The sequence below is a fragment of the Anabrus simplex genome, chromosome 5, assembly GCF_040414725.1.
Source record: "Anabrus simplex isolate iqAnaSimp1 chromosome 5, ASM4041472v1, whole genome shotgun sequence".
In the NCBI taxonomy this organism is placed as follows: Eukaryota; Metazoa; Arthropoda; class Insecta; order Orthoptera; family Tettigoniidae; genus Anabrus; species Anabrus simplex.
This window is the reverse complement of record NC_090269.1, coordinates 94,851,157-94,875,219: the sequence shown is the minus strand read 5'-3', so window position 1 is coordinate 94,875,219 and position 24,063 is coordinate 94,851,157. Positions and strand designations below refer to the sequence as shown.

At 38.1% G+C, this 24,063-nt stretch overlaps 1 protein-coding gene across 1 annotated transcript in view; it reads right to left on the bottom strand.

Moving 5' to 3' along the window:
- LOC136873786 (uncharacterized) overlaps positions 1-24,063 on the bottom strand; it is a 788,774-nt gene that overhangs the window by 25,410 nt on the left and 739,301 nt on the right. The window contains exon 26 of the mRNA XM_068227569.1: positions 12,294-12,535. Within this exon, the coding sequence (XP_068083670.1) occupies positions 12,294-12,535 (242 nt within the window). The remainder of the gene's footprint in view (positions 1-12,293; positions 12,536-24,063) is intronic.

Here is a 24,063-nt window from a genome sequence, read left to right as displayed (position 1 = left end):
AACTGATAAGACATTAATACTAGCGTCGCAAGTTTCAAAAACATACACATGGCTAATAACAAAGATAAGCAGGATTACCAACATGACAACTACAGAAAGGATGTAGGAAGCGGACTGGAACCCTAAGAGGACATGATCTTATGTGACGTTGTAGGGAAAAAGATGTGCGAGTGTTTACCCTTCAGTCTGCATTTACTAACAAATAAAGAAATTTGAACACGGTAGAATGGCAGCAATAAAAAAAAAGTAACATGATCAATAAAGAAAAACAAAAGGTGAATTGAACCACGAGGTTCCTATCGATGGTTCTTCAGAAAACCAAAATTGTATTAAAATATTAAGATTACATTTAAGAAAGTGAGCAAAACTTCTGCAATTAAATTCACAAGGAAAATTTAACAGGGAATATAAAAATAATTACAACCATCTTACAAGGCAAATAGAAAATGAGCTTTGCAGATTATTACATATAATTTACAAGGAAAATGACAAAGGAATTTAAAATTTAATATTGCTATCCTCCTAATACACATCAGCAAGAGATGCATAGCTCAAAAGGCGTACACTAAATTGATGCAGGACTATAGGAGGCAACCCAGGATGGAAAATTAAATTTTACATTACACAATTAAAATGGTTAATAAAAGGTAATTGCCTCCAAAAGAAAGGATATGCCTAGCTGACGAGCTAAGGCATTACAAAATAAAATGGCGAAAACCCGGGTCTAAGGTAAACTCCGAAGCAAATAAATTTACACGTTAATTCAAAATTTGAGAAAAGAAAACATGCCTACCCTGAGGTGACTGGAGCTGCTGACGGGCTCACACTCGAAGTGCGTCCGAACGTGAGGATGTATGAAAACCAAAGACACAGACAAGAGCCCTGCTCCTATTGAGGAGCCAAAGGCCGGAAATTGAGAAACATGCAAACAGCCAATCAGGGAAGCTTACTAAGATTCAACCCAAAATTTTCGCCAATTAAGAAGGTCGTTATTCCGACCAATTAAAACAATTTACCATAAGATAACACCTTCTAGAGGTTTTGATTGCAAAACGCAGAGATTTCGTTATCGAAGCCTTCATGTGGCAAATACAGGGTGATACAAAACGTTGTTTAGCAGATAGCAAGTTACAACAAGCACAACTACAGGAGATCTCCAATACCAAAATACAATCATAACAATTAAATAAAAACCATTAAATGTCCTTTTAATGAGTCCTGAAAATTTCAATATTTTTCCATAAATTCACAAAAAAAAAAAAAAAACCAAATGTTTCATTGACTTTTTCGAAGATGTCTTCGTTTTTGCAATGGCGATTTTACAAAAAATGTTTACATAAATTCACAAAAAAAACAAATATTTCATTGATTTCTTCGAAAATGTCTTAGTTTTTGCAATGGTGATTTTACAAAATTTTAGTATAAGACAAGAATTAAATGATCACATCCCCGTTATGAACTTCTCACCACCGGCGACAAAAGTGAAAGAGTTCTGACAGGGTACTGACAGAAAAAAAGAGAAAGGTCATAAAAGGCATTGCAAACTTATTAACATTGTTGGGGTTGGAAAAGAGCAAGTGTTGACCAAGGAAGGGCAGGTAGGAGAGATGAAAATAAAGAGCCTGACATGAGTAAGTAGAGGGAATACAAAACATGCCAGGTGTAAAAGGCTTGCCAAAAGTGTTGACCTACTAATTGGAGGAAGAAATAGAAGATGTCTGTCACTTCAAAGAATCATGGTGTCAACAAAAGGAAGGAAAGAAGCATGAAGCGCATGAAAATACAGATATCCTAGGCTTTGCAAACCTAATACCACTGGGGTAATAAGTGATCAAACACTGACTAGGGGAGGTCATATAGGAAAAGTAAAAGATAGGATCCTGGTACGAGTAAGCTAAGCCACACTTAGCTAGGGGCTCTGTGGTCACCAATACATGCTCCTCTCTGGGGGTTCCTCTCTTGGTAGCCTCACATGACAAGCAGAGGAAAACATGAGTGTATTCTACCGCCCCCATATACAGTGGAATAAGATGAAGAAGAAACAAATTATTCTACTGTATAATGCCTATAACATTGGGATAACATCTTAATAGAGACTAAAAAGGAACAGTCATGGGTATTTGCATCATCTTTAGTAAATAGCCATTAGATGGCAGCAACACAAGTTTAAGTATTGGATGTATACTTTCTTTTGTTAATGGAAGAAGTTTGCCACATGTTTTTGCGAGTGACTTTTACTCCACTGTAATGATACTGACATCCAGATCCATAACACTATCATAAATCTCCATGCGCATATCCATAATCAGTTCAGTGCCACCACATTCAATAACATGATTAAGAAAGCCTGGAAGAAGCTACATTTCCAGTTGAATATGATGCCTTTGATGATCCTGACAATGTTATCTGGGACACTGAAGATTTGAGTTGCTCAACTTCCAAGTGCACAAATGTATCATTCATCCAATGTGTTTATGGTTGTTTATTTTTGTGTTTAACAGTTAACAGATTTCTACATCAAGACCCAGAACTATGTATAAGTATATGTAAGGACAGCTAAAATTAGTAGAATAATAATTATTTATTGGTGAATTTCCAGTATTATTCCTTGTCATATCAATATCTATATAGGCTCATAAAAATTTATAATTACCATGATGGGCAACTAAAATTGGTACAAAAAGAAATGATTACAGCTGAACTTATTGCCATTATCAGTCAGGCATTTCGCAAATGTTTCTTGTACGAGAACACAGTACGAGGAGTAAGAGGAGCTAATGAGAACCATAATGTGGCACTGAAGTTACTAAATTCTGGACAACACCACAGTTAAGAAATGTTAAGGAATCTTGGGCTCTTACTAGGAATGAGGAGTTACATCCAGTTTAGTGAACATCAGAGAGGATTCATCAAATCACCTGGCACCATCATAAACAATGCTTTACTCAGATCTGTGTTAAACTTAGCAAAACACAACAAACAAGATGTTACCCTGGTCTTCCTGGACTAAGCAAAGCTTTCAACAACGTGGGCCATTCACACTTAAGGAAAATGTTAGCTACATCAACTATGCCAAGTAAGCTGAGGAATATAATTTGTAAACTTCAGGAGAATAATACAACTCAAATCCAGGCCAGTTTCAAGAAAACTAATCCCATGAAATTATGCCATGGTGTAATACAAGGATTGCATGGAGATTAAGTGTATTTTGAGGAATGAATATGTCAAATATTTAGGGGAAAATAATGCAGATACTATGTTAATTAATTCCAAAAAGATGACAGCACTTCTTCAGCAGAAACTCATCTCATTATCATCCTGTCCCTGGCTTCATCCAAATCAGAAATGTTCAATTCTAAATTGTTCAGTTTGCCCTACATTGATTTACCAGTTTCTGTGCATTCTTGCAGGAAAACTACCACAGCGGTTTTTGGAAGATGCTGATAAACTTGTTAAGATTATACTAAAGGGGGCCTTGTCCCTTAGTAATGACACTCCTGATTCTATGATTTATTTAGATAAACGGTATAAAGGGTTAGGTGTTTTTAGAGCAACCTGGGAAGCCTTGTTTCAGCATATAAACAGCTGCAACATTGTGAAATGGGCAGGGAACCATTATATTGAAGCTACTAGAAATCTAGATGAAGAAACTGGCAGGTGCTTATCTGAGCTATACATAAATGATAAAACTCAGGGTATGAAAAACAGGCACTGTGAGTATGACACCAAATAACTCAGAAATAAATTATGAGAATCTGAATTTGACAAATGGTGCCAGCTGAGAAGCAAAGGTCAGGGAGTGTGTCTACACACAGAGTTCCCTCCTGCACACCACTGGGTTAGAAATCACAATGGTCTTTCTAGCATGAAGTGGAGAGATGTGCTGAAAATGACATGAAACATTATGCCTGTAAGGGTTGTACCTCGAAGGCTCCTTGATGGTAACCGCTGCAGAAGATGCAGTGATACTGAAACTTTACCTCACGTCTTTGGTCTCTGTGCTTTTAATGTTCTTCGAAACACCAGACATCACAGCATCAGGTTGTCCATAGTACAGTTGCTGCATGAGAAAGGATTTCAAGTGCATGAGGAAGTCCATGGCATCAGAGTAAATGGCAGTGCAAGAAGGAGAGACATGATCGCCATTAAAGGGAAAAACAGGATATACAGTATATTAGACCCACAGTAAGATTTGAAACACACTCTGACCAACCAGACAAAGTAGACAAAGGTCCATCTACCTGCCTACTGTGCCATATTATAAGAACAAATACGAACTGGACGACATAGAAGTGAGGGGTCTCATGATCAGCGCAAGAGAGACAGTCCCTAAGAAGACGATAGAGCTGATGAGGACCTTCATCATCAGCACCAAGGAGTTTATTGACTGGGTGCTGAAAAGCACTCAGGGGTTCTCTTCTGATATTCAGACATCCCTTGTATTTGCCAGACTGAGATGATGGACTTATAATTTACTTTTCATTTCTTAATTTTTTAATCTTGAAAGATAGATTGCAACTGTTTGTAGATGGTACAAAGATCTTCTATATCAGTGACAATGTGCAGGATCTACAAAAGTCATGCAGCATGATATATATATATGTAATTGGAAACTTGCTTTATAAGAATATATTAACAATTAGACTGATCAAAACCGGTTGCACTGTATTTCATAAACCTAGATTTTCCTCTTATTTTGGATGTTCCTTTGGTATTCTTTGGACAGTTAATACCTCAAACAAAAGCAACTAAACAGATTACTAAATTCTTAGGACTAATTATAGATAAGTGTATACAGTGAAATTCATATGACTAATATGATTTACATCTGGTAGTGATGATGTTAAGATTTATTCAGAAATGTTGAGACACTACAGAAAAGGGCATAGAAAATATTTAATTTGCCTATGTTAACACTAACCTCCTAAGTATACAAACTCTATAAGGTCCTCTCACTTGACGGCCTTTGCCACAAAGTGTCAGTGATGTTCAACTGCACTATTATTCACTCCTAGAAATACGGCATCAATTCATTATGGCATTATTCAACAGTTCTGTACAATAAACTATCTGATGACATACAGAAAGATACTTTCCCCTGACAATTTTCAGAACTAAAATAAAGAAGTTCCTACTGGAGGCTGAATATTGTATAATAATTGTAACTACTTTGTTAAGTAATCTATATTATTCATTTCATGATGGTGTTTATTTCCTTTTATGTGATGGAAATCCATATTGCTAAATTCACTATGTCTCAAACTGTTCTGCACCTTTATAAGGCTGTGTTCAGGTACCTTGGTAAATAAATAATTTTACAAAATAAACAAAATAAAAGAGAAAGTCTTCATTCTGTTGTAGGCTATTTCTAGTTTGCCACTTTCACTGAGGCCATTGAATTCTTTGCATCTTTCCTTTAAGAATAGTTATGTGGCCTGCTTTTCTTTTCTGTTTATCTTGTTCCTTATTTTCCTATATTACATTCTCTCCTCTTCTTTCTCATTGTTTCCTCTTTTTATCAAACTTATCAGTAATTTCATCTGTCATCCAATCTTCCTGTTTTGCTGTCTCTGTTTTCTATTTGCTCAGTTATTTTTAGTATGCTCGTCTTTATATTTTCCTATTTTATTTCTGTATCTTTTACTTATTGTGATAGAATTCTTTCCTAAAGCTTTTCTATAAATGTCTTTTGTACATTTAACTCTTCAAGGTTTTCTAAGTCAAATCTTCCCCTTCATTTGTTTGAACTTGAAGAGGCACTCTCCAATAACCTATGAGGAACTCATTATAGGACAAAAACGTAGCTAAGAGAGATTATAAGGAGTATATGAGGTGCCTAGAAGCAAGGTCAGCAATCTCCACTTTGGAAAATTTTACAGTCAAAGCAAAAACGCTTAGAGGTGTTCATGGAATGAAAATTCGATCAGCAACTATTTTGTAACGTGAATTGACATCAGAAAAGCAATTGTACATTTTATTTTTACTGTAAAGCAACTGTGAGATAAGATAATAGCTTTTAATTAGGAGATAGTTGTTTTTGCTTCTCATATGTGGATTTTGCTGACTTTGCACCTCAGATGGGGAAGAAATTCAGGTTTCTAGCAGAGCTCTGAGTTTATTTGAAGGCTTGAAATTAAAATATGGATTACAACAGATTATTATAGTATATGTGCAATAAAATATACTCTGAAATAGTGTTTCACAACACTCCCAATTTTTTCGGTCCACTTTGTTGGAACTATATAAAGATTAAAACTTAAGTTATCTTCTACACACACAATTCTGGAGACTCTTCCATTAGTTCACATACACAGTCATTAGTGTCTTTTTAGGCAAATCAGATGGATTGACATTGTCAATTAGAGGCTTGTAAAAATCTAATTTTTCATTTTGACACCAGTTCTTACTAAAGTGAATTTCAAGCAGTCATTTGACATCAGCAATTTTCTTAGGATTGATAAGGTTTTGTTTAGTGTCTTTTTAGGCAAATCAGATGGATTGACATTGTCAATTAGAGGCTTGTAAAAATCTAATTTTTCATTTTGACACCAGTTCTTACTAAAGTGAATTTCAAGCAATCATTTGACATCAGCAATTTTCTTAGGATTGATAAGGTTTTGTTTCTGTGGTTGGATGAGTTTCAGAACTATTTGCTTGTCATTTTATAATGGCTACTATCGTAAATTCACTCAGTAGAAGCACCATAAACACAAATCATACCACTATGTCATATTGTAGTGTAAACAAAATAAAAGAGATGGCTGACAGTCACATAGCCAAATGGGATCTCCGATTGGCCAAAGCGGATATTGTAGGCTTTGCTTCTCAGATTTTGAGAAATGATCATGGTGTTTGCAGCCTTTGCTTCTAACCCCAATTTTCAATAGGGGAACTAACCCACTTACAGCTGCTTTTGCTTCTCATAACAAGTAGAAATTGCTAGAAAATATAAAGGAGAATCCATTACTGCCATAAGGTAAGTTATGAAAAAAATGGAGATTGCTGACTTTGCTTCTAGGCACCTCATATATGATTTCTGATTATTGTTAACAAGCCTTTCAGGGCTGCTAACCCAATGTCCTTAATAAATTGGTCATCCAAATTAAATTTCTCGCAAAAATTGTGGATTATATGAGTAATGGCGCCTCTTGCTCATATAATCAATTCTAATACCTCTAAGGGGTCCAGGTTATTTTTCTCAGCATAATATGGAACTGTAGGTTCATACATGTCACGTTTCTCCTTGTGTACGTCATGTGGTTGCTTAGATGATGGCTTGGTTCTAATTGTGGGGTCTATTATGTAACCATTACTTGAACCTGGTGGTATGTCTATCATGTCAATCCGGTGGCTTGACCCAGAAATTCCATGTACCTCCTCATTACTGTGTACTGCTTGTCTCTTAGGATATCAGGAATCATAGATCTTATACAATGTCGTGAATTCCGTAGTGTGTCATTAAATGGACAGGAACCCAAGACGTGACCAAGTGTTTCAATCTCTCTGCAGCAATGCTGACAGTGTTTATTGTCTTGGAACCTGCCAGGTAATGCACAAACTAGAAACTACATTTATTGTCAGTTTGATGGCATTTCTCCAGTTGCTGCTTGTTGGACCTTCGGGTTTTCTTACCCACTGATTGGTTCATGTGTATTCTTTGTATAGTATAACATCCTTACTCTTTTTCACAGAGTTGTTGTCATAGGAGGGCAAGACCTTGACTGATTTGTATTCAGTGTTCAGCTTTTTCTAAATTTTGTTACAATGGCTGAGCCTTGAGATAATTGAGCGGGTGTGAGAAAACGTGATACATGGTAGTTCATCTCTGTGACTAAGTTGGGGATTTCAATCTTCATTGGTTAATTCCTCTAGCTTGGGATTGGGGGTTTGTGCCATCTTCAACATTAGAATTCATCTTACATAGAAACCCATCCTCATAAATGTGCAGGTCACACAAGAGCCTGAACATGAAAGACCTTCACCAGGCCTCTCCAGAGATTACATACCATTAGGTACATTGTACACTGATCTTTCATAAATATTTTACTGGAAGAACCTACTATACCTACAAATAATGTTCACGTGTTATGAATATTACAGACTATGAATCTCATTGTTGAATTTGTACTGACGGTTTAACTTCTTACAAAATTGTATAAACCCTTTTAATCCTCCTAGTCAATACTATATATTTTTAAGTCCAATTAAGACGAAGGTTCACACATAAATAGACATGTTTCGACCCAGCACTGGGTCATCCTCAGTAAGACATGTATGATGCATTGAAAACATAGAAAACACACAAAATGAAATGTTAGTTAAAAAGTTTTTTAAAAAGCATGATGAAAGTTAAAAAAGCTATTAAATGTTGATCGTTAAAACAGTCTTGAGCTGAAAGTCTTTCTGTCTCAATGCCTAAGAGTGGGAAGGAAGCGGCCATGGCTTTAATTAAGGTACAGCCCCAGCATTTGCCTGGTGTGAAAATGGGAAAGCACATAAAACCATCTTTAGAGCTGCCGACAGTGGGGCTCGAACACACTATTTCCCGGATGCAAGCTCACAGCTGTGCGACCCTAACTGCACGGCCAACTTGCCCGGTATGAATATTCAGTATGGCCAGTACCATGCCTTGCGTGTTAGTAATGAGACAATTAATGGCCATTCCCATTTCTGTTGCCAAATGGCCTAATTTATCCAAAATAGAGCTGAAACGACTATCTTAACAGCACTAATATTGTCCATTATAGTTGGAAGTACAAAAGTGCAATGTCATTCGCTCTGGCATAGGTCTGTGCTGTTTTAAAATTAAGGGACAGATTGACATATGTTTCTAATTTGACTATAAACCAATTGCAGATGTTTAGGAATGTTGGAATCTGCCAAAGCCCTTTCTTTTTACTGATGCATATTTGGCTTTCAGTCAAGTAAAGGCTCCAGCAATGGGTTAGCAAGCCCAAGATAGTGATATGGTAAATACAAAGAAGATCATATTTACAAAAATAATGTAACACAAAGACGCAACCTTCTCGGCTGCACTGCTGGTTTTAATAAATAACGCTGTAATAGATTATTTTCTTTGTCACTTTAATGCAATATGTTTAAACCTCTCATGCATGTGTTTTCATTTTGAAGTGAAAAGGAACTTTTCTTAATGCTTTTTCATTGAAAGCTTAAAAAATACAATCACATTCTTTAAAAAGAAGTACCATTTTCTTTTGAAAGGGCTTCACAAAAGGTTCATACATTTTTCCAGGAAATAATGTTCATCCTCATTTCTTTACTCCTCCATAAACTGGTGAGGCTGTTGGGAATGACAAAGAACAGCACAGAACAAGTGTTCACAATAGAATTAAAATAAATTATTGTTGTAATAGATACAAAGAAAAAATAAATATAACATAAGGCAATCTTCAGGCAGCACTGCAGGTAACATCGAGTAAGGTAAAGTATATTTAAAAAAAGAAGCAGAATGTAGAGGCGATGTCTTAAGAAGGATATGGATCCCTTTAGACTGCGTATTTCCCATCTGACGATGTTACGTGGAAATGTCTTGTGGTGCTGACAATTTTTTGGGAATAATACTCCTCACTCCCAGCACAAGGCCAATGATTTCTATTTTTCTTAAGTTGTATTTCTCCAGGTAGTCTACTTAGTCAGGTTTTTCCTAGTGTGTCTTGAATTAGATGGTTTGATCGAGTATGAACCCCTTGTTGTCACCAGGTTTAGAGGCAATTATATCAATTCTTCTTGTCCCACTGTTTACTGCAATGCCAAGAACTTTTTATACACTGCATCAGAAAGGTTACAGTGTATATCAGCCATTGAAGATCGAATTGTGTGGTTCCTAGTATTCTGTAAACATTCGCCAAAAGGACATGATCCTAAGACGTGAGACAGAGTTTTGATCTCAAAGCATCTCCTGCAATAGGTGCCGTCTTTGGATCTGCCTGGGATGGCTCATACCAGGAGTATGTTCACTGTCATTTTTGGGGCATCTTTCCATTCAGCGCTGGTAAGCTCATTCTGTTTGCGAATCGATTGAGTGGCAGGGGTAAATTCATGGCATAAAGGCATACAAACCAAAACCCCAAGTTGCTAAAGCTCTGATGGGCCTTGGCCTACCAAGCGACTGCTGCTCAGCCTGAAGGCCTGCAGATTACTAGGTGATGCATGGTCAGTGCAATGAATCCTCTTGGCCATTATTCTTGGTTTTCTAGAACGGGGTCAGAATCTCATCATCGGATTGCTCCTCAATGATAGTTATGTAGGCTGAGTGGACCTTGAACCAATCCTCAGGTCCAGGTAAAAATCCCTGGCTTGGCCAGGAATTGAACCTGGGAACCCCAGGTGAGAGGCAGGCACCTCTAGACCATGGGGATGACGGTAAAGACAAACACCATTAGCTTTTTGGCTTAATTTGCACCAGTTCTCACACTCCTTTTTCCACAGTGATATTTTATTTTCTTAGTAATGTAGAGACTGCCAAGGGTTTGTCACTTGGAAAGAACACACATTTTTACTTACTAGTTACAGATATGTCAGGACAAATATAAAACAACAACAGATTGAGAGATAACCACAATGTTTCCCACTTACAGGTGGAACAAGTGACACATCTCATGTGAGGTTTAAAGTAAAGTGCAAAATCATGATTTTATGTACATTTTAAAAGCAAATTACCAAAGGGCACATTGAATAAGACACATATCAGGAATCTCTTGTGAGATTTGTGTGCACAAAAGAGTTAAACATTATGAATAAATTGGGACTATAGCCTTAACAAGGCTGTATACTGTCACCAGTGCTCCTCAGTATCTATGGCAAGTACATCATGAGAGCTGCACTTGAGGATTGCAGATTTTCTGGTACTCAACTCAAGTTGTGCAGACAATATTGCAATCCTTGCTACTGATGAGAAGAAAATGGCTGAGCTCATTTCTCGTGTCAAAAACCTCATGCTCAAATGGGTGTACAAATTAATGTGAACAAGACCAAAATAATGGTTGTTGATAGAACCGAGAAATTAGTCAGCACAGGCATCTTCAAGGAACTGGAGAACATCTCAGAAATGCAGTCTTTTTCAGTTCATGTAGTTGTGCTCCTGAAACTAAGAGAAGAACTGCTATGGTCAAAAGTGAAATGACAAATTATCCTATATATGAAAGGATCTCTCTATACCCTTATCACCGAGAATGAGTGCAGTATCCAGTCTGGTACTTTCAATTTTCATCTATGGAGCTAAGACATGGGCTCTTTATGCTACAGACCTGAAGAAAATCAATTCTTTTGAAACGTGGGGCTGACAAAGAATATTATGCATACCTTGGACAGCACTTTGCACCATTGATTTCATTATTAAGCTCAACCGCAGAATCAGATCATCATCAATATGTAAACAAAGAGTTTTACATGGACACACTATAAGAATAAGTGTGAACTCTTCCTGCTTCCTACAGCAAGTCGGTGCTTGTTCCCTATCCACTCCTTTGTTTACATGGCCTGCCTGCTTCCTCCAGCAAGTCAGTGCTTCTTCTACATCAGACATTAGAGGTGAGCGTCATAAATAATTTTTCTCCTTTTAAATTTGTTTTCTGTATATTTATTCATTCCTAATTCTGGCTATCATTTCCACATTTACTTTTTTGCCTGAGGTCCTAAGTGAACTTAAAGACATCATATTGTGACAAGATGATCATAACCTTATTTTTTGTTATATATATTTTAATGTTATTATTATTCCTACAATGTCTTTGCCTGGTATACATATGTTTTAGTTATCACATAACTTGTTTAAGTTTTATTTGGCTGAAGATGGCTACTAAGTGGCTGAAACTAGTCCCAGGACTTATGTAATATCATTAACTGATATATTATATTGAACAGGTGAACCCTCTTGTCAATTTATTCCTATAATTGCACTTCAGTATGGAACAAAAACTAAATATATAGCTTATAATGGAGACACTATTGGACATGAGAATAATAGCATAGAAAAACTGATCATTCTTGGAAATTTTCCCGGCAAGAGTTTCTGGAAGAGTTCACACTCGATGGTCGAACATTATCAAGAATATATCTGGGTTGAACCTCCTTGGTGCAACATGTCTGGCCGAGAACCGCAGGAGATGGAGACATGTGAACAATAGCCTCCTTGGAGATTACGATCCTCAGTACTGAGGGAATAGTAAGAGAGACTGTTTCAACAAGCTTCTAGTTCTGTAATTTAAGTTTTCTTAGATTAACATGGATTTGACAGGACCTGATGTAGGATGGTCATAAAATGAGAAACTCACCGTGACAGTGTACCGTGTGTCGGGTTTCAGTCGTGGGATGCTGTGGCAGTAGAGATGAGGCCAGGCAGGGCACGGTGTAGGCTGCAGGTGGAGCGTTGTCACCTTGAGCTGCTTCCCGGTCTCATGGTACGTCAGCGTGAAGGACTTCAGGGCACCATAAGTTCGAGCTGGAGCTCCCCATCGCAGTCCGAGCATTCGCCTGGCAGTCTTGTACACAGTCAGCTGAACAACCTTATCGGGCGCTATAGAAGATAAATATACTGTATTTACTTTTCCCACCAAATGCTCCATGTGGTTGGTATTAGAAGTCACAAGAAAATTGTGGATATGCTACTATTATTATTTGCTCAGCGATAGAGTGTTGGCTTCTGTATCCCAAGATAACATATTCAAACCGGGAAGAGGTATTCAAATTTTTGAAGGACGGAAAAAAGTCCATTTGACACTCCATGTCATATGATATCAGCATGTAAAAGATCTTTGGTGATACATTTGGTGTTTACTTGACAAAAATTCATTAAAAGTACACTGTAGACATTTGAGAGATTCAGTTTACTCTTGCCATCGAATAGGCCTAGAGTAAAACAGAATGTCAAAATAGATGAGTAGGCAGCAGCCAGATGGTATCAAATTAAAACACCTGGACATGGTAGCCGAGGCCATGCAATAATAATAATAATAATAATAATAATAATAATAATAATAATAATAATAATAATAATAATAATAATAATAATAATAATAATAATAATTAATTACCATATAATCCTGAATACCACCCGCACTTTTTTCTCCAAAATATTGGTTCTAAATCTTGGGTGGGGGTCGTATTCAAGCCGTTTATTCTCGTAAATATTGACTACATTTACATGGAGCATTGAAATAGAGTTGAATATGGTTACCATACTCAATATACCACATGTAAATGGGCATTCAGGTCTTACTGTGTTTTGGTTGCGTTCTAGAAAACAAGATCAATTTTTTTTGAACACAGTTACAGTGGCATGTAAACGCAAAATGTAAGATAATGAAATTAAATCAAAGAATATGGGTGAATATGAAATCCGCTGCTGCGGATGCTCGATCATCATTTGTTTCACAAGTGTTGCTGGGTGCACGAATATCTGATCTCACGGGATATCGTCCTTTGCGAGAGTCAAGACTGTTGGTTACTGAAGTCTACCTCGCTCACATTCGAGTTCCGTATCTGTCCCATGAAAGTGCTGTCTCGATAGTAAGCGATGGATTCAAAACAGCGTCTCCGGTCATTTACTGTGCGTGAGAAACTTAAAGTTGTAAGTGAAGCTGAAATATACGGAAATTGTGCCATTGGCAGAAAGTACGATATTGATTAATCATGTATTTGTGATTGGCGGAAGAAGAAGGAAATACATAAAAAAAAGTAACTACGATCGCTGAGCGTTCCGCGGGTGGAGTGCAGTGTTTCCGGAAATTGAAGAACGACTCCACAAATTTGTGATAGAAAAATGTGAGTTAGGATATGGTGTTTCTAGTGAAATGTGTCAATTGAATGCATTACAGATCTCAAAAGAACTCAAAACAAGGGGTTTTACTGCAAGCCATGGATGGATCCAAACTTTTATCGGAGAAAGGGATTGTGCATTCAGAGATGTACGTCTATTTCACAACATCTCTCTGGCCTTTAAGCGTCACATGATTCATTTGAGGAAGCAAAATTCTTATTTGCTGTTGCAAATTGGGAATGCTGACCAGACACCTGTCTATTTTGAAATGCTGTTGGAAAATACAGTGGATATGAAGGGTTCAGAACAGGTGGTAACGAAAAGCAATGATGCACAGTAATGTTGTGCATATTAGCGGATGGAACCAAACTCCCTCCATATGTGGTTCTGAAAGGGAAAACACTTCCGAAAGGAAACTTGCCGTCCGGTATTATTGTTAGAACACGTGAGTCCGGCTGGATGGACAGTGCGTTAGTTGAGGACTGGGTGAAGTGCATTTGGCAACGTTGCCCAGGAGCTTTGTTACAAAAACAAAACATGCTTGTGTTGGACAGTTACCGAGGACATACAACTGACGCCGTAAAAGATATGATGAGGAAAGGAAAAACCGATCTTGCGATAATTCCCCGAGGATTCACTTCTATTCTATAGCCGTTAGCTGTGTGAGTGAACTGGCCTTTCAAAATTGCAATGAAACAGTTGTACACCGAATGGATGTCTGATGGTGATCACGCATTAACACCAACCGGACGAGTGAAGAGGCCTGAAGTGGGATTAATATGCAGCTGGATCAAGACCGCATGGGTTTCATTCCCAACAATCTAGTGTCCAAAAGCTTTAAGAAATGTGCAATTTCAAATTCAGTGGACAGTAGTGAAGACGACTATTTGTGGAAAGATGCAAGCGACGAAAGTTCCTGTGGTGAAACTTCAGATGACGACAGTGAATTGCAAATAACCTGAGTATTGGATCAATTTAATTTATGATTTTTGAGATGATTTTATTAATTGAAAGCTGTTTGAATTTATATTTGTGGTATATTTGAAGAAAATTAAATAGGTATGTAAGTTATTTGATTTTTAATGTTTTTTCCGTATTTTGCCCTCTCATATTTAGGGTGCGGGTCTTATTGGGTTGTAGGTGATATTCGGGATTATACAGTAATATTGAGAACATCCCTAGCATACTGACCGAAAACTGCTTTCATCAGCATGCCAAAGAAATTGAATTCTGAACAATGTACTGATTACAAGCAGTTGAGTCCAATGAGTTACACTCAGAGTGTTTTGAATTCTTTACACTCTAGTTTATATAGAATGATAGAGGAAAACATCAATGAACTCATTTTGGGATCAGAAATGGTCTTGGTACTGTTCAAGTGTTAGTTCCAAAATGTTTTTTTCTTGACCAACAACAAACAACCTTTGCTTGCTTCATTGGCTTTGGAAAAGCTTTTGACAATGCTAAATAAGATATCCTTAAACAATATATCAGCTTAGAGGTGGATCTTTTCTGTTGTTCCTCATCTGTAAATACCCTTTTCATTGTATTTCATTTGTCTATTTTTGATTTAAATCTTCTTTTTATGTTTTTCAGTTTCTTTAGATTTTCTGTTTTGTTTTGCAAATCGTCCAGAGTTATTTCTATTTTTTTCATATCCTCTAATTTTCTTAATCCATCCTACTTGTTGCTTTGGATTCCAGAGTTTCTCTATGATTTTTCTTGGTAATCTGGTTTGTGGTGCCCTCATAATGTGAGCAAAAAAAGAAATCCTCTTCTTCCGTATAGTATCTGTGATGGGCTCCAGTTCTCTGTACACCACTTTCTTTGGCACTATCGACCATTTTAATTATTTTTTGTTTATGTGTGTCCTTGCTATTCTTCTCTCTACTTTTAGATTTTGTGATTCTGTTTCTCTGAGTGACTTTAAAAAGAGTTTTGCTTCTGTATGTTACCTCCGGTTGAACCACCTTCTTGTAATGTTTCAATTTTGTTTCGATCGATAGACATTTTTTATTGTATGTAGACCACGTTAATTTTTTAACTTTTATCATTTTATTAGTTCTTTCTTGCCATACAGGTTTCTCGTCCAAGTTGTATGTTATTATTTCTCCTAGGCATTTAAATTATTTCACTACTTTACTTTCCTGTTATGTGGTTTATTACTAGTGAATCTGCTACCATTTCAATCGTTTCGAGTGATATCTGGAGTCCTATTTTGTATGCTATATTTTGTAGACTTACCTGATTTCTGGCTTCTAAAATATTATTAGCTAGTAACGCTAAGTTGTATACGAATCTCAAACAATTTAATATTATTTTAATTTTCTTGGTTCCAATTTTTATGTCAATTTTTATGTTCTTAGGATTTTCCTTCAAACTAATCTGTTATAATTTGATATCCAAAACTCAAAAACATCCATTCGATAAGTCTTCCAATGTCATTATACCCACTTCATATTTGGTATGGTCCATACCAAGTACAGTAGTACAATAGAATAATTTCCCTTTTTATTTTTGTTCACTCTTAGGTATTAACATTAGTATTAGTATATTGTGTGGTTAAATGTGAGAGAGACCCTACTGTACTAATTCCATTCTTTTTTCTTTTTTTGCTATTTGCTTTGCATTGCACCGACACAGATGGGATAGGAAGGCCTAGGAATCGGAAGGAAGCGGCCATGGCCTTAATTAAGGTACAGCCACGGCATTTGTCTGGTGTGAAAATGGGAAACCACAGAAAACCATCTTCAGGGCTGCCGACAGTGGGGCTCGAACCCACTATTTTCCAATTACTGGGTACTGGCCGCACTTAAGCGACTGCAACTATCGAGCTCAGTAATTCCACTATTATTACCACTCCTAATAATAATGTTATTGGCTTTATGTCCCACTAACTTCTTTTACAGTTTTTGGAGCCGCCAAGCTGCTGGAATTTAGTCCCGTGGGAGTTCTTTTACGTGCCAGTAAATCTGCCAATATGAGGCTGATGTACTGAATTTGAACACCTTCAAATATCACCGGACTGAGCCAGGATCAAACCTGCCAAGTTGGGAGCAGAAGGCCAGTGTCTCAACCGTCTGAGCATTTCTAACTACTACTACTACTACTACTACTACTACTACTACTACTACTACTACTACTACTACTACTACTACTACTACTACTACTACTACTACTACTACTACTACTACTACTACTACTACTACTACTACTACTACTACTACTACTACTACTACTACTACTACTACTACTACTACTACTACTACTACTACTACTACTACTACTACTACTACTACTACTACTACTACTACTACTACTACTACTACTACTACTACTACTACTACTACTACTACTACTACTACTACTACTACTACTACTACTACTACTACTACTACTACTACTACTACTACTACTACTACTACTACTACTACTACTACTACTACTACTACTACTACTACTACTACTACTACTACTACTACTACTACTACTACTACTACTACTACTACTACTACTACTACTACTACTACTACTACTAATAATAATAATAATAATAATAATAATAATAATAATAATAATATTTCTGTCAGATGTCTATTGAGAGGGTTCAAGTTGAACGTCCGTGATATCTACAAACGGCCACTTCGAAGCAAACAGCCTAAATCTACTACTACTACTACTACTACTACTACTACTACTACTACTACTACTACTACTACTACTACTACTACTACTACTACTACTACTACTACTACTACTACTACTACTACTACTACTACTACTACTACTACTACTACTACTACTACTACTACTACTACTACTACTACTACTACTACTACTACTACTACTACTACTACTACTACTACTACTACTACTACTACTACTACTACTACTACTACTACTACTACTACTACTACTACTACTACTACTACTACTACTACTACTACTACTACTACTACTACTACTACTACTACTACTACTACTACTACTACTACTACTACTACTACTACTACTACTACAGTGGTAATAGCAGAGAATGTAGAAGAACTGACCTTCCGAGTAAATGAATCACTGAGACGAGTTAACCTTTGGATGGTAAATAATAAGTTGAGATTGGCTCCACATAAGACTGAGGAATTGGAAAAATGGAAAAATGTCAGTTTCTTATTAAATGATACAGTGATTATCCCAGGGAAGTCTGTACGATACCTTGGGTTTCTTATTGACAGGAATTGCACATTTGGTGCATGTGTGAAGGCAGTAACCCAAAAGGCAGAGAAGAAGGCATCGGCATTAGCCAGACTTATGCCTAACATCGGGGGACCAAGAACAGTTAAGAGACAGATTATATGCTCTGCAGTATATTCCATTTTACTTAATGCTGCACCTATCTGGCACAATGCACTCAGGAGGAAGATTCACCGAAGAGCTATGGAAAGAGTACAGAGGAAAATGCTGCTCAGAGTTACCTGTGCATATTGAACTGTTTTGACAGCAGCTTTACAAGTTGTAGCTGCCAGTATTCCCATTGACCTCCTCGTTGTAGAGAGAAAACTTTGGCATGAAAGGGGTGCGACTATATCTGCTGAAGAAAAGAAAGCCTCGAGGAACCAACTCTTACTAGACTGGCAAGACCGATGGGATGGCACAACCGATGTTGGCCAATGGACGAAAAAGCTAATACCCAACATAGGAGACTGGCTTAAATGTAGACATCGGCAGGTAGATTACTATCTGTCGCAGATCCTGACAGGACATGGAAGATTCGGCGTATACGCCATGAAGATGAGAAAGACACAGGGAGATGGTTGTCGGTACTGTTCTGAAAGGGATACAGTAGAACACACTTTTTTCTACTGTGTTCGATGGGAAGAAGAACGAAGGAAAGCCTGCCAACAACTTGGCCGACGACTCACGCCAGGGAATCTGGTTCAGATTATGTTAGAGAGCCCGTTTGCCTGGAACACAGTAAAGGCAATGGCGACAAGCATTATGGGGATGAAGGAGAAAGAAGAGAAAGGAAGAACTTAATAATATACATCACTCCATTCTGATGTCATGCCGACAAGCAGTTCCAGAATGGTTTGAGTGAAGAGGGCAGGGGTTTTTAGTTGGTAGAAATCCAACTCCCACACAGAGTGGTGTCTTTAAAAGATTTTCCCCTGCCATAACAAAAAAACTACTACTACTACTACTACTACTACTACTACTACTACTACAGAACACAGACATAAATTCAGATGGTCACTAAGAGGTTTGACCATTTTTGTAAAATACAGATAATACAAAAATTTTATAGAGACAATGAGTTTCATTACTGACCTGAAAGCTATTTATTGGTAGATGATAAAATGTTTTCTTGTTAAGTGTTAGAGCTGAATTTTCAGTCTCTTCTGAACTATTTTTGATCCTCCAACATGCTCTTGGTCTACCGTGAGCAAATTGCTCTCAAACTGCAGAGGCTCAAGTTGCATCACCCACACTTACTGGGTCATTAACAACTTTGACTCTTTGAAGGATTGGGGACATTGTTGGACAGTCACTGTAGACTTTTCTCAAAGCAACATCTTCTCCCATAAGCACCGTGTTAGTGGATTCCATCTACAGCATAAAAAGTGGACCACACCAAATAGAGTCACGACAAGCCATGAAGAATGCAGGGTCTTGCTTTACAAGTGGCAGTATGCTTCAACAATAATACATGTCTGTGGTGCCCCATGGCAACCATTTCTCCACATCATGAGTAACTGTGTGTTGCACAGCTATCCAGGTAGTGGGAGTGACCTCTCTGACTAACAGATGAAGCAACACAGTGGCTTGAAGAATTCGACCTTCAAATACAATGAGTAACTCACAGATATTCATGTGGCTTGTTCTTCTATATATTGTAAATATGTACTACATTCTTACATACACCAAATAATAAACTGAAAAATGTCAAATAACCTAAAATCGGATCAGAGAAAATCAGATGGTTGAGAATGAATGTTCAATGATATGCACTGATGACAGCCTTAACCATCTTTTTGGTGAAGCTTGACCAATCAGTAGAAGATATGTTGAAAGATGCTGAGAAACAGATACATCAGTGGCAACAGTAACTTTGAAAAAAAAAAAACAAAAAAAAAACACCTGGGCAAAAATACAATGACAAACAGACCTGGTGGTGGGATGATGAAGTCCAGAGAGAAAAAAAGATAACCACGAAGACTTGGTGGAATACACATCTTGATGCTGACCCTCACTGATATTGAGAACTGAAATTAGCAGCAAAAAGAGCAGTGGCTGTTGCAAAAGACTGTTATTACAAAGCTTGACACACCATCGTAAACGTTCAACCCAGGGCTTTGGACAGGTAATGCATATCAAGGGAACTGACAATAAACTATCCAAGACCAATCGCCTATCCTCCAACGATGGTCAGACTATTTTGCTGACATCAGCAATAAAGAATATACACTTTTTGCTAGTTGTTTTACGTCGCACCGACACAGATAGGTCTTACGGCGACGATGGAACAGGAAAGGGCTAGGAGTGGGAAGGAAGCGACCGTGGCCTTAATTAAGGTACAACCCCAGCATTTGCCTGGTGTGAAAATGGGGAAACCACGGAAAACCATTTTCAGGGCTGCCGACAGTGGGGTTCGAACCTACTATCTCCCGAATACTGGATACTGGCCGCAATTAAGCGACTGCAGCTATCGAGCTCGGTAAGAATATACACATCCACCAATTAGACCCTATAAGTCCTGCTCCCAACTTCAGATCTGTGCCCTTATTTAAAACTGAGGAAGTACCGGGTGAGTTGGCCATGCAGTTAGGGGTACGCGGCTGTGAGCTTGCATCTGGGAGATAGTGGGTTTGAATCCCACTGTCGGCAGTCCAGAAAATGGTTTTCCGTGGTTTCCCATTTTCACACCAGGTAAATGCTGGGGCTGTACCTTAATTAAGCCCACGGCCGCTTCCTTCCAACTCCTAGGCCTTTCCTGTCCTATCGTCGCCATAAAGTGACATAAAGCCACTAGAAAAAAAAAGGAAACTGAGGAAGTAATAACTCTCATCAAGAAGATGAAAAATAGGAAAGGAACTGGTCCAGATGACATACCAACAGAAATGTGAAAAATGCTTGGAAAGCCTGCTACAGAATTCCTTGCTACACTCCTCAACTAGATCATCACTGAGAACAAACTTCCTCGCAGTTGGATGTCAAATCAAATCAAAATCTCTTTATTTGAAAATGAGGTGTCTACCTCGGTGGCAAATGGTACACTAAAATACATTATTGTCAAGCACTAAATTTTAAATTAACAGGAGACGAAGAACATTTTCCTAGAATACAATATTATACAATTTACGCTAATAATTTTTTTCTATTAAACACACACATCATCCTTAATAAATTTATATTGTTTACAAAATTCTACTTATAATATCTTACAAACATAGTCAACTCATATACAGTACGGTATGTGAAATTACTTCTAATAATACTATACAACTGGTATAAGATTAAAATTAACACTGAATTTATTTACATATTTATATTTTACCCATTTTGGAACCTAAGTAGCATAACGACCTGCTGCGTCTTAACCAGAGCCCCTTTTGCCACCACTTTTCAGAGTTCCTGAAGGGCCTTCACAGCTACCGTAGCGGTCCCAGCATCTCAGTTCCAATTTGGAAGGGTACAGGAGATGTGAGTGACTGCTCAACTTACCGTCCTATTCAACTCCCTTGCCATACACTGAAGATATTCAAACGAGTGTTGGATAGCAGGCTCAGAAATGTTATCAACATAACATCCAAGCAGTGTGGATTCGTGGGTTGCAAACCATAACACTTGCCTATTAATGGAAAAACATATAGAGAGACAGAAGAGTGTACACATGGCATTTCTAGACCTAGGAAAGAGCATTTTACCAAGTCCCACAGACATTATTTGGTGAATTCTTCACTGTCATGGAGTTCTGGAAGTCTATGTAAGGTGGTACTATTTCTATATCACAAGTGTGGTCCGGAGTCCAGATGGAATTTCTCCCCCTTCTGATATCCTTATGGGTGTACATCAAAGCTCTGTTCTTTCACCACTATTATTCATCCTCTGCATGGATACAGTCATGCCTGATATACAACCACCACACCCCCGCACCCTTCTCTACACGGATGATGTGGTATTTGCCCAAGAAACACGCCTCAACATCCAGAAGCCTGAATACCTACAAGGTGGTCCCAACCAGCGGTACCATCAAAATTAACAATCATGACCTGCAGAAGAATGTGCATTTTAAATACCTCCAGTCCATTGTCATCTCAAACTGTGATAACTTCTGAAACCCAAGCGAGGGTAAATGCAACTTGGCCCAAATGGAGACAAGTTACCAGAGTCTTCTGCAATAGAAAGATATCTCAGCATTTAAAAACAAAATTTTACAGCACCATGGTAGGCCCAGCAGCCATTTATGTGACAGAATGTTGTCCAATGATGAAAAAACATGAGCAGACTCTTCATACCATGGAAATGAAGATGCTTCGATGGACCCTTGGACTGACACTGACTTGTGTTGACTACGTGAGAAATGCAGATGTAGACAAAGATTTGGCTTTGCCCCAATTGTGGAAAGAGAAGCTCACCTCAGCTGGTATGGTCACGCAATGAGCAGGCAGAACTACTCAGTTGTAAAAACAGCTCTTCAATTAGACCCAGGTGGAATACGGCCATATGGAAGACCATTAAAGCAGTGGACTGATAACATCCAGGCTGATATGTGTGACGTTGGCTTAAAACCTGAAGATTTAAGCAACAGATCAAAATGGAGGAAATGCAGCAGGACAGCGGACCCGTACATCGGGATAAACATAGGGGGAGGGGGATGTTGGAGAGAGAGAGAAAGAATACATAACACAAGAACCAGAGCAATCCACCTGTTCATATTTTGTATACTCTGCCTGACATCTAAACCTCTTAGGTTCTATCATTGTGAATTTTCTACCATCTAGCAGCAAGAGCAGAACTCTTTTGGAAGATACCCCTGTTGACTAGGACATAGGCCTACAATTCGTCTATGGTATTCACTGTCTGTTGTAAGGGAGCCTAAGTCTCGATAATAACCATCCCACCTCACTGATGGGAATATACAATTCATCCATAGTATGCACTGCCTGTTGTAACAGGAGCCTAAGTCTCGATAAATACCTCCCCACCCCACTGATGTGATTATGGAATTCATCCACAGTATGCACTGTCTGTTGTAACGGGAGCCTTTGTCTCAATAATTATCACCCCATCTCTCTGATGGGAGCACAGAGAATTCACCCATGATATTCACCAGCTGTCATAACAGGAGCCCAAGTCTCGATAATTACAACCCCACCCTAATGGGACCATAGAATTCATCCACGATATGCACAGTCTGTCGTAATGGGAGCCTAAGTCTCGATAATTATTTTCCTACCCCATTAACTCAGACATAGAATTCATCTACGGTATGCACCATCTGTCATAATGGGAATCTAAGCTTTGATAATTACCACCAAGCTTCATTGACAGAAATATAGATTTTATCTATGGTATGTACTATCTGTTGCAGCAGAAGCCTAAGTCTCGATACTAAAGCCCTCCCTCATCCTTCCTGTAGAAGGAAACATAATATTAATCCATGGTATGCACTGTATGTCATAAAAGGAGCCGAAGTTCAATAATTACCTCCACCCTATTGACAGGAACACAGAATTCGTCTGACATAACGGAAGCCTAAGTATAAATAGTTACCGCCATGCCCCATTGATAGGAATATAGATTTTGTCCATGGTAAGTACTGTCTGTTGCAGCAGGAGCCTAAGTTTCGATACTTACCCCCACCCTTCTCCCGTCGACAGGAACGTAGTATTTGCCCATGTTAAGTACTGTCTATTGCAGCAGGAGCCTAAGTCTCGATACTTACTCCCACCCTTCTTCCGTGGACAGGAACATAGTATTTGTCCGTGGTATGCACTGTCTGTGGTAACAGGAGTCTACTTGTAGTAGTGTCAAACATTCTGCATCTGAAGAGCAGCTAATCAGTGGAAATTCATTAAGAACTTGTTGAAGTGTACAGACATTGTGTTGTTGCATCACAATGCCAGACTACACACAGCCAACAACACACGTGACCTCTTACGGTGCTTCCAGTGGTAGGTACTGGACCATCCTCCCTACTTGGCACTCAGTGGTTTCTTCCTCTTCGGACCTTTGAAGAAGCAACGATGATACGGCTGTTCAGCATTCTGTAATGATGGTGGCTTCAGATT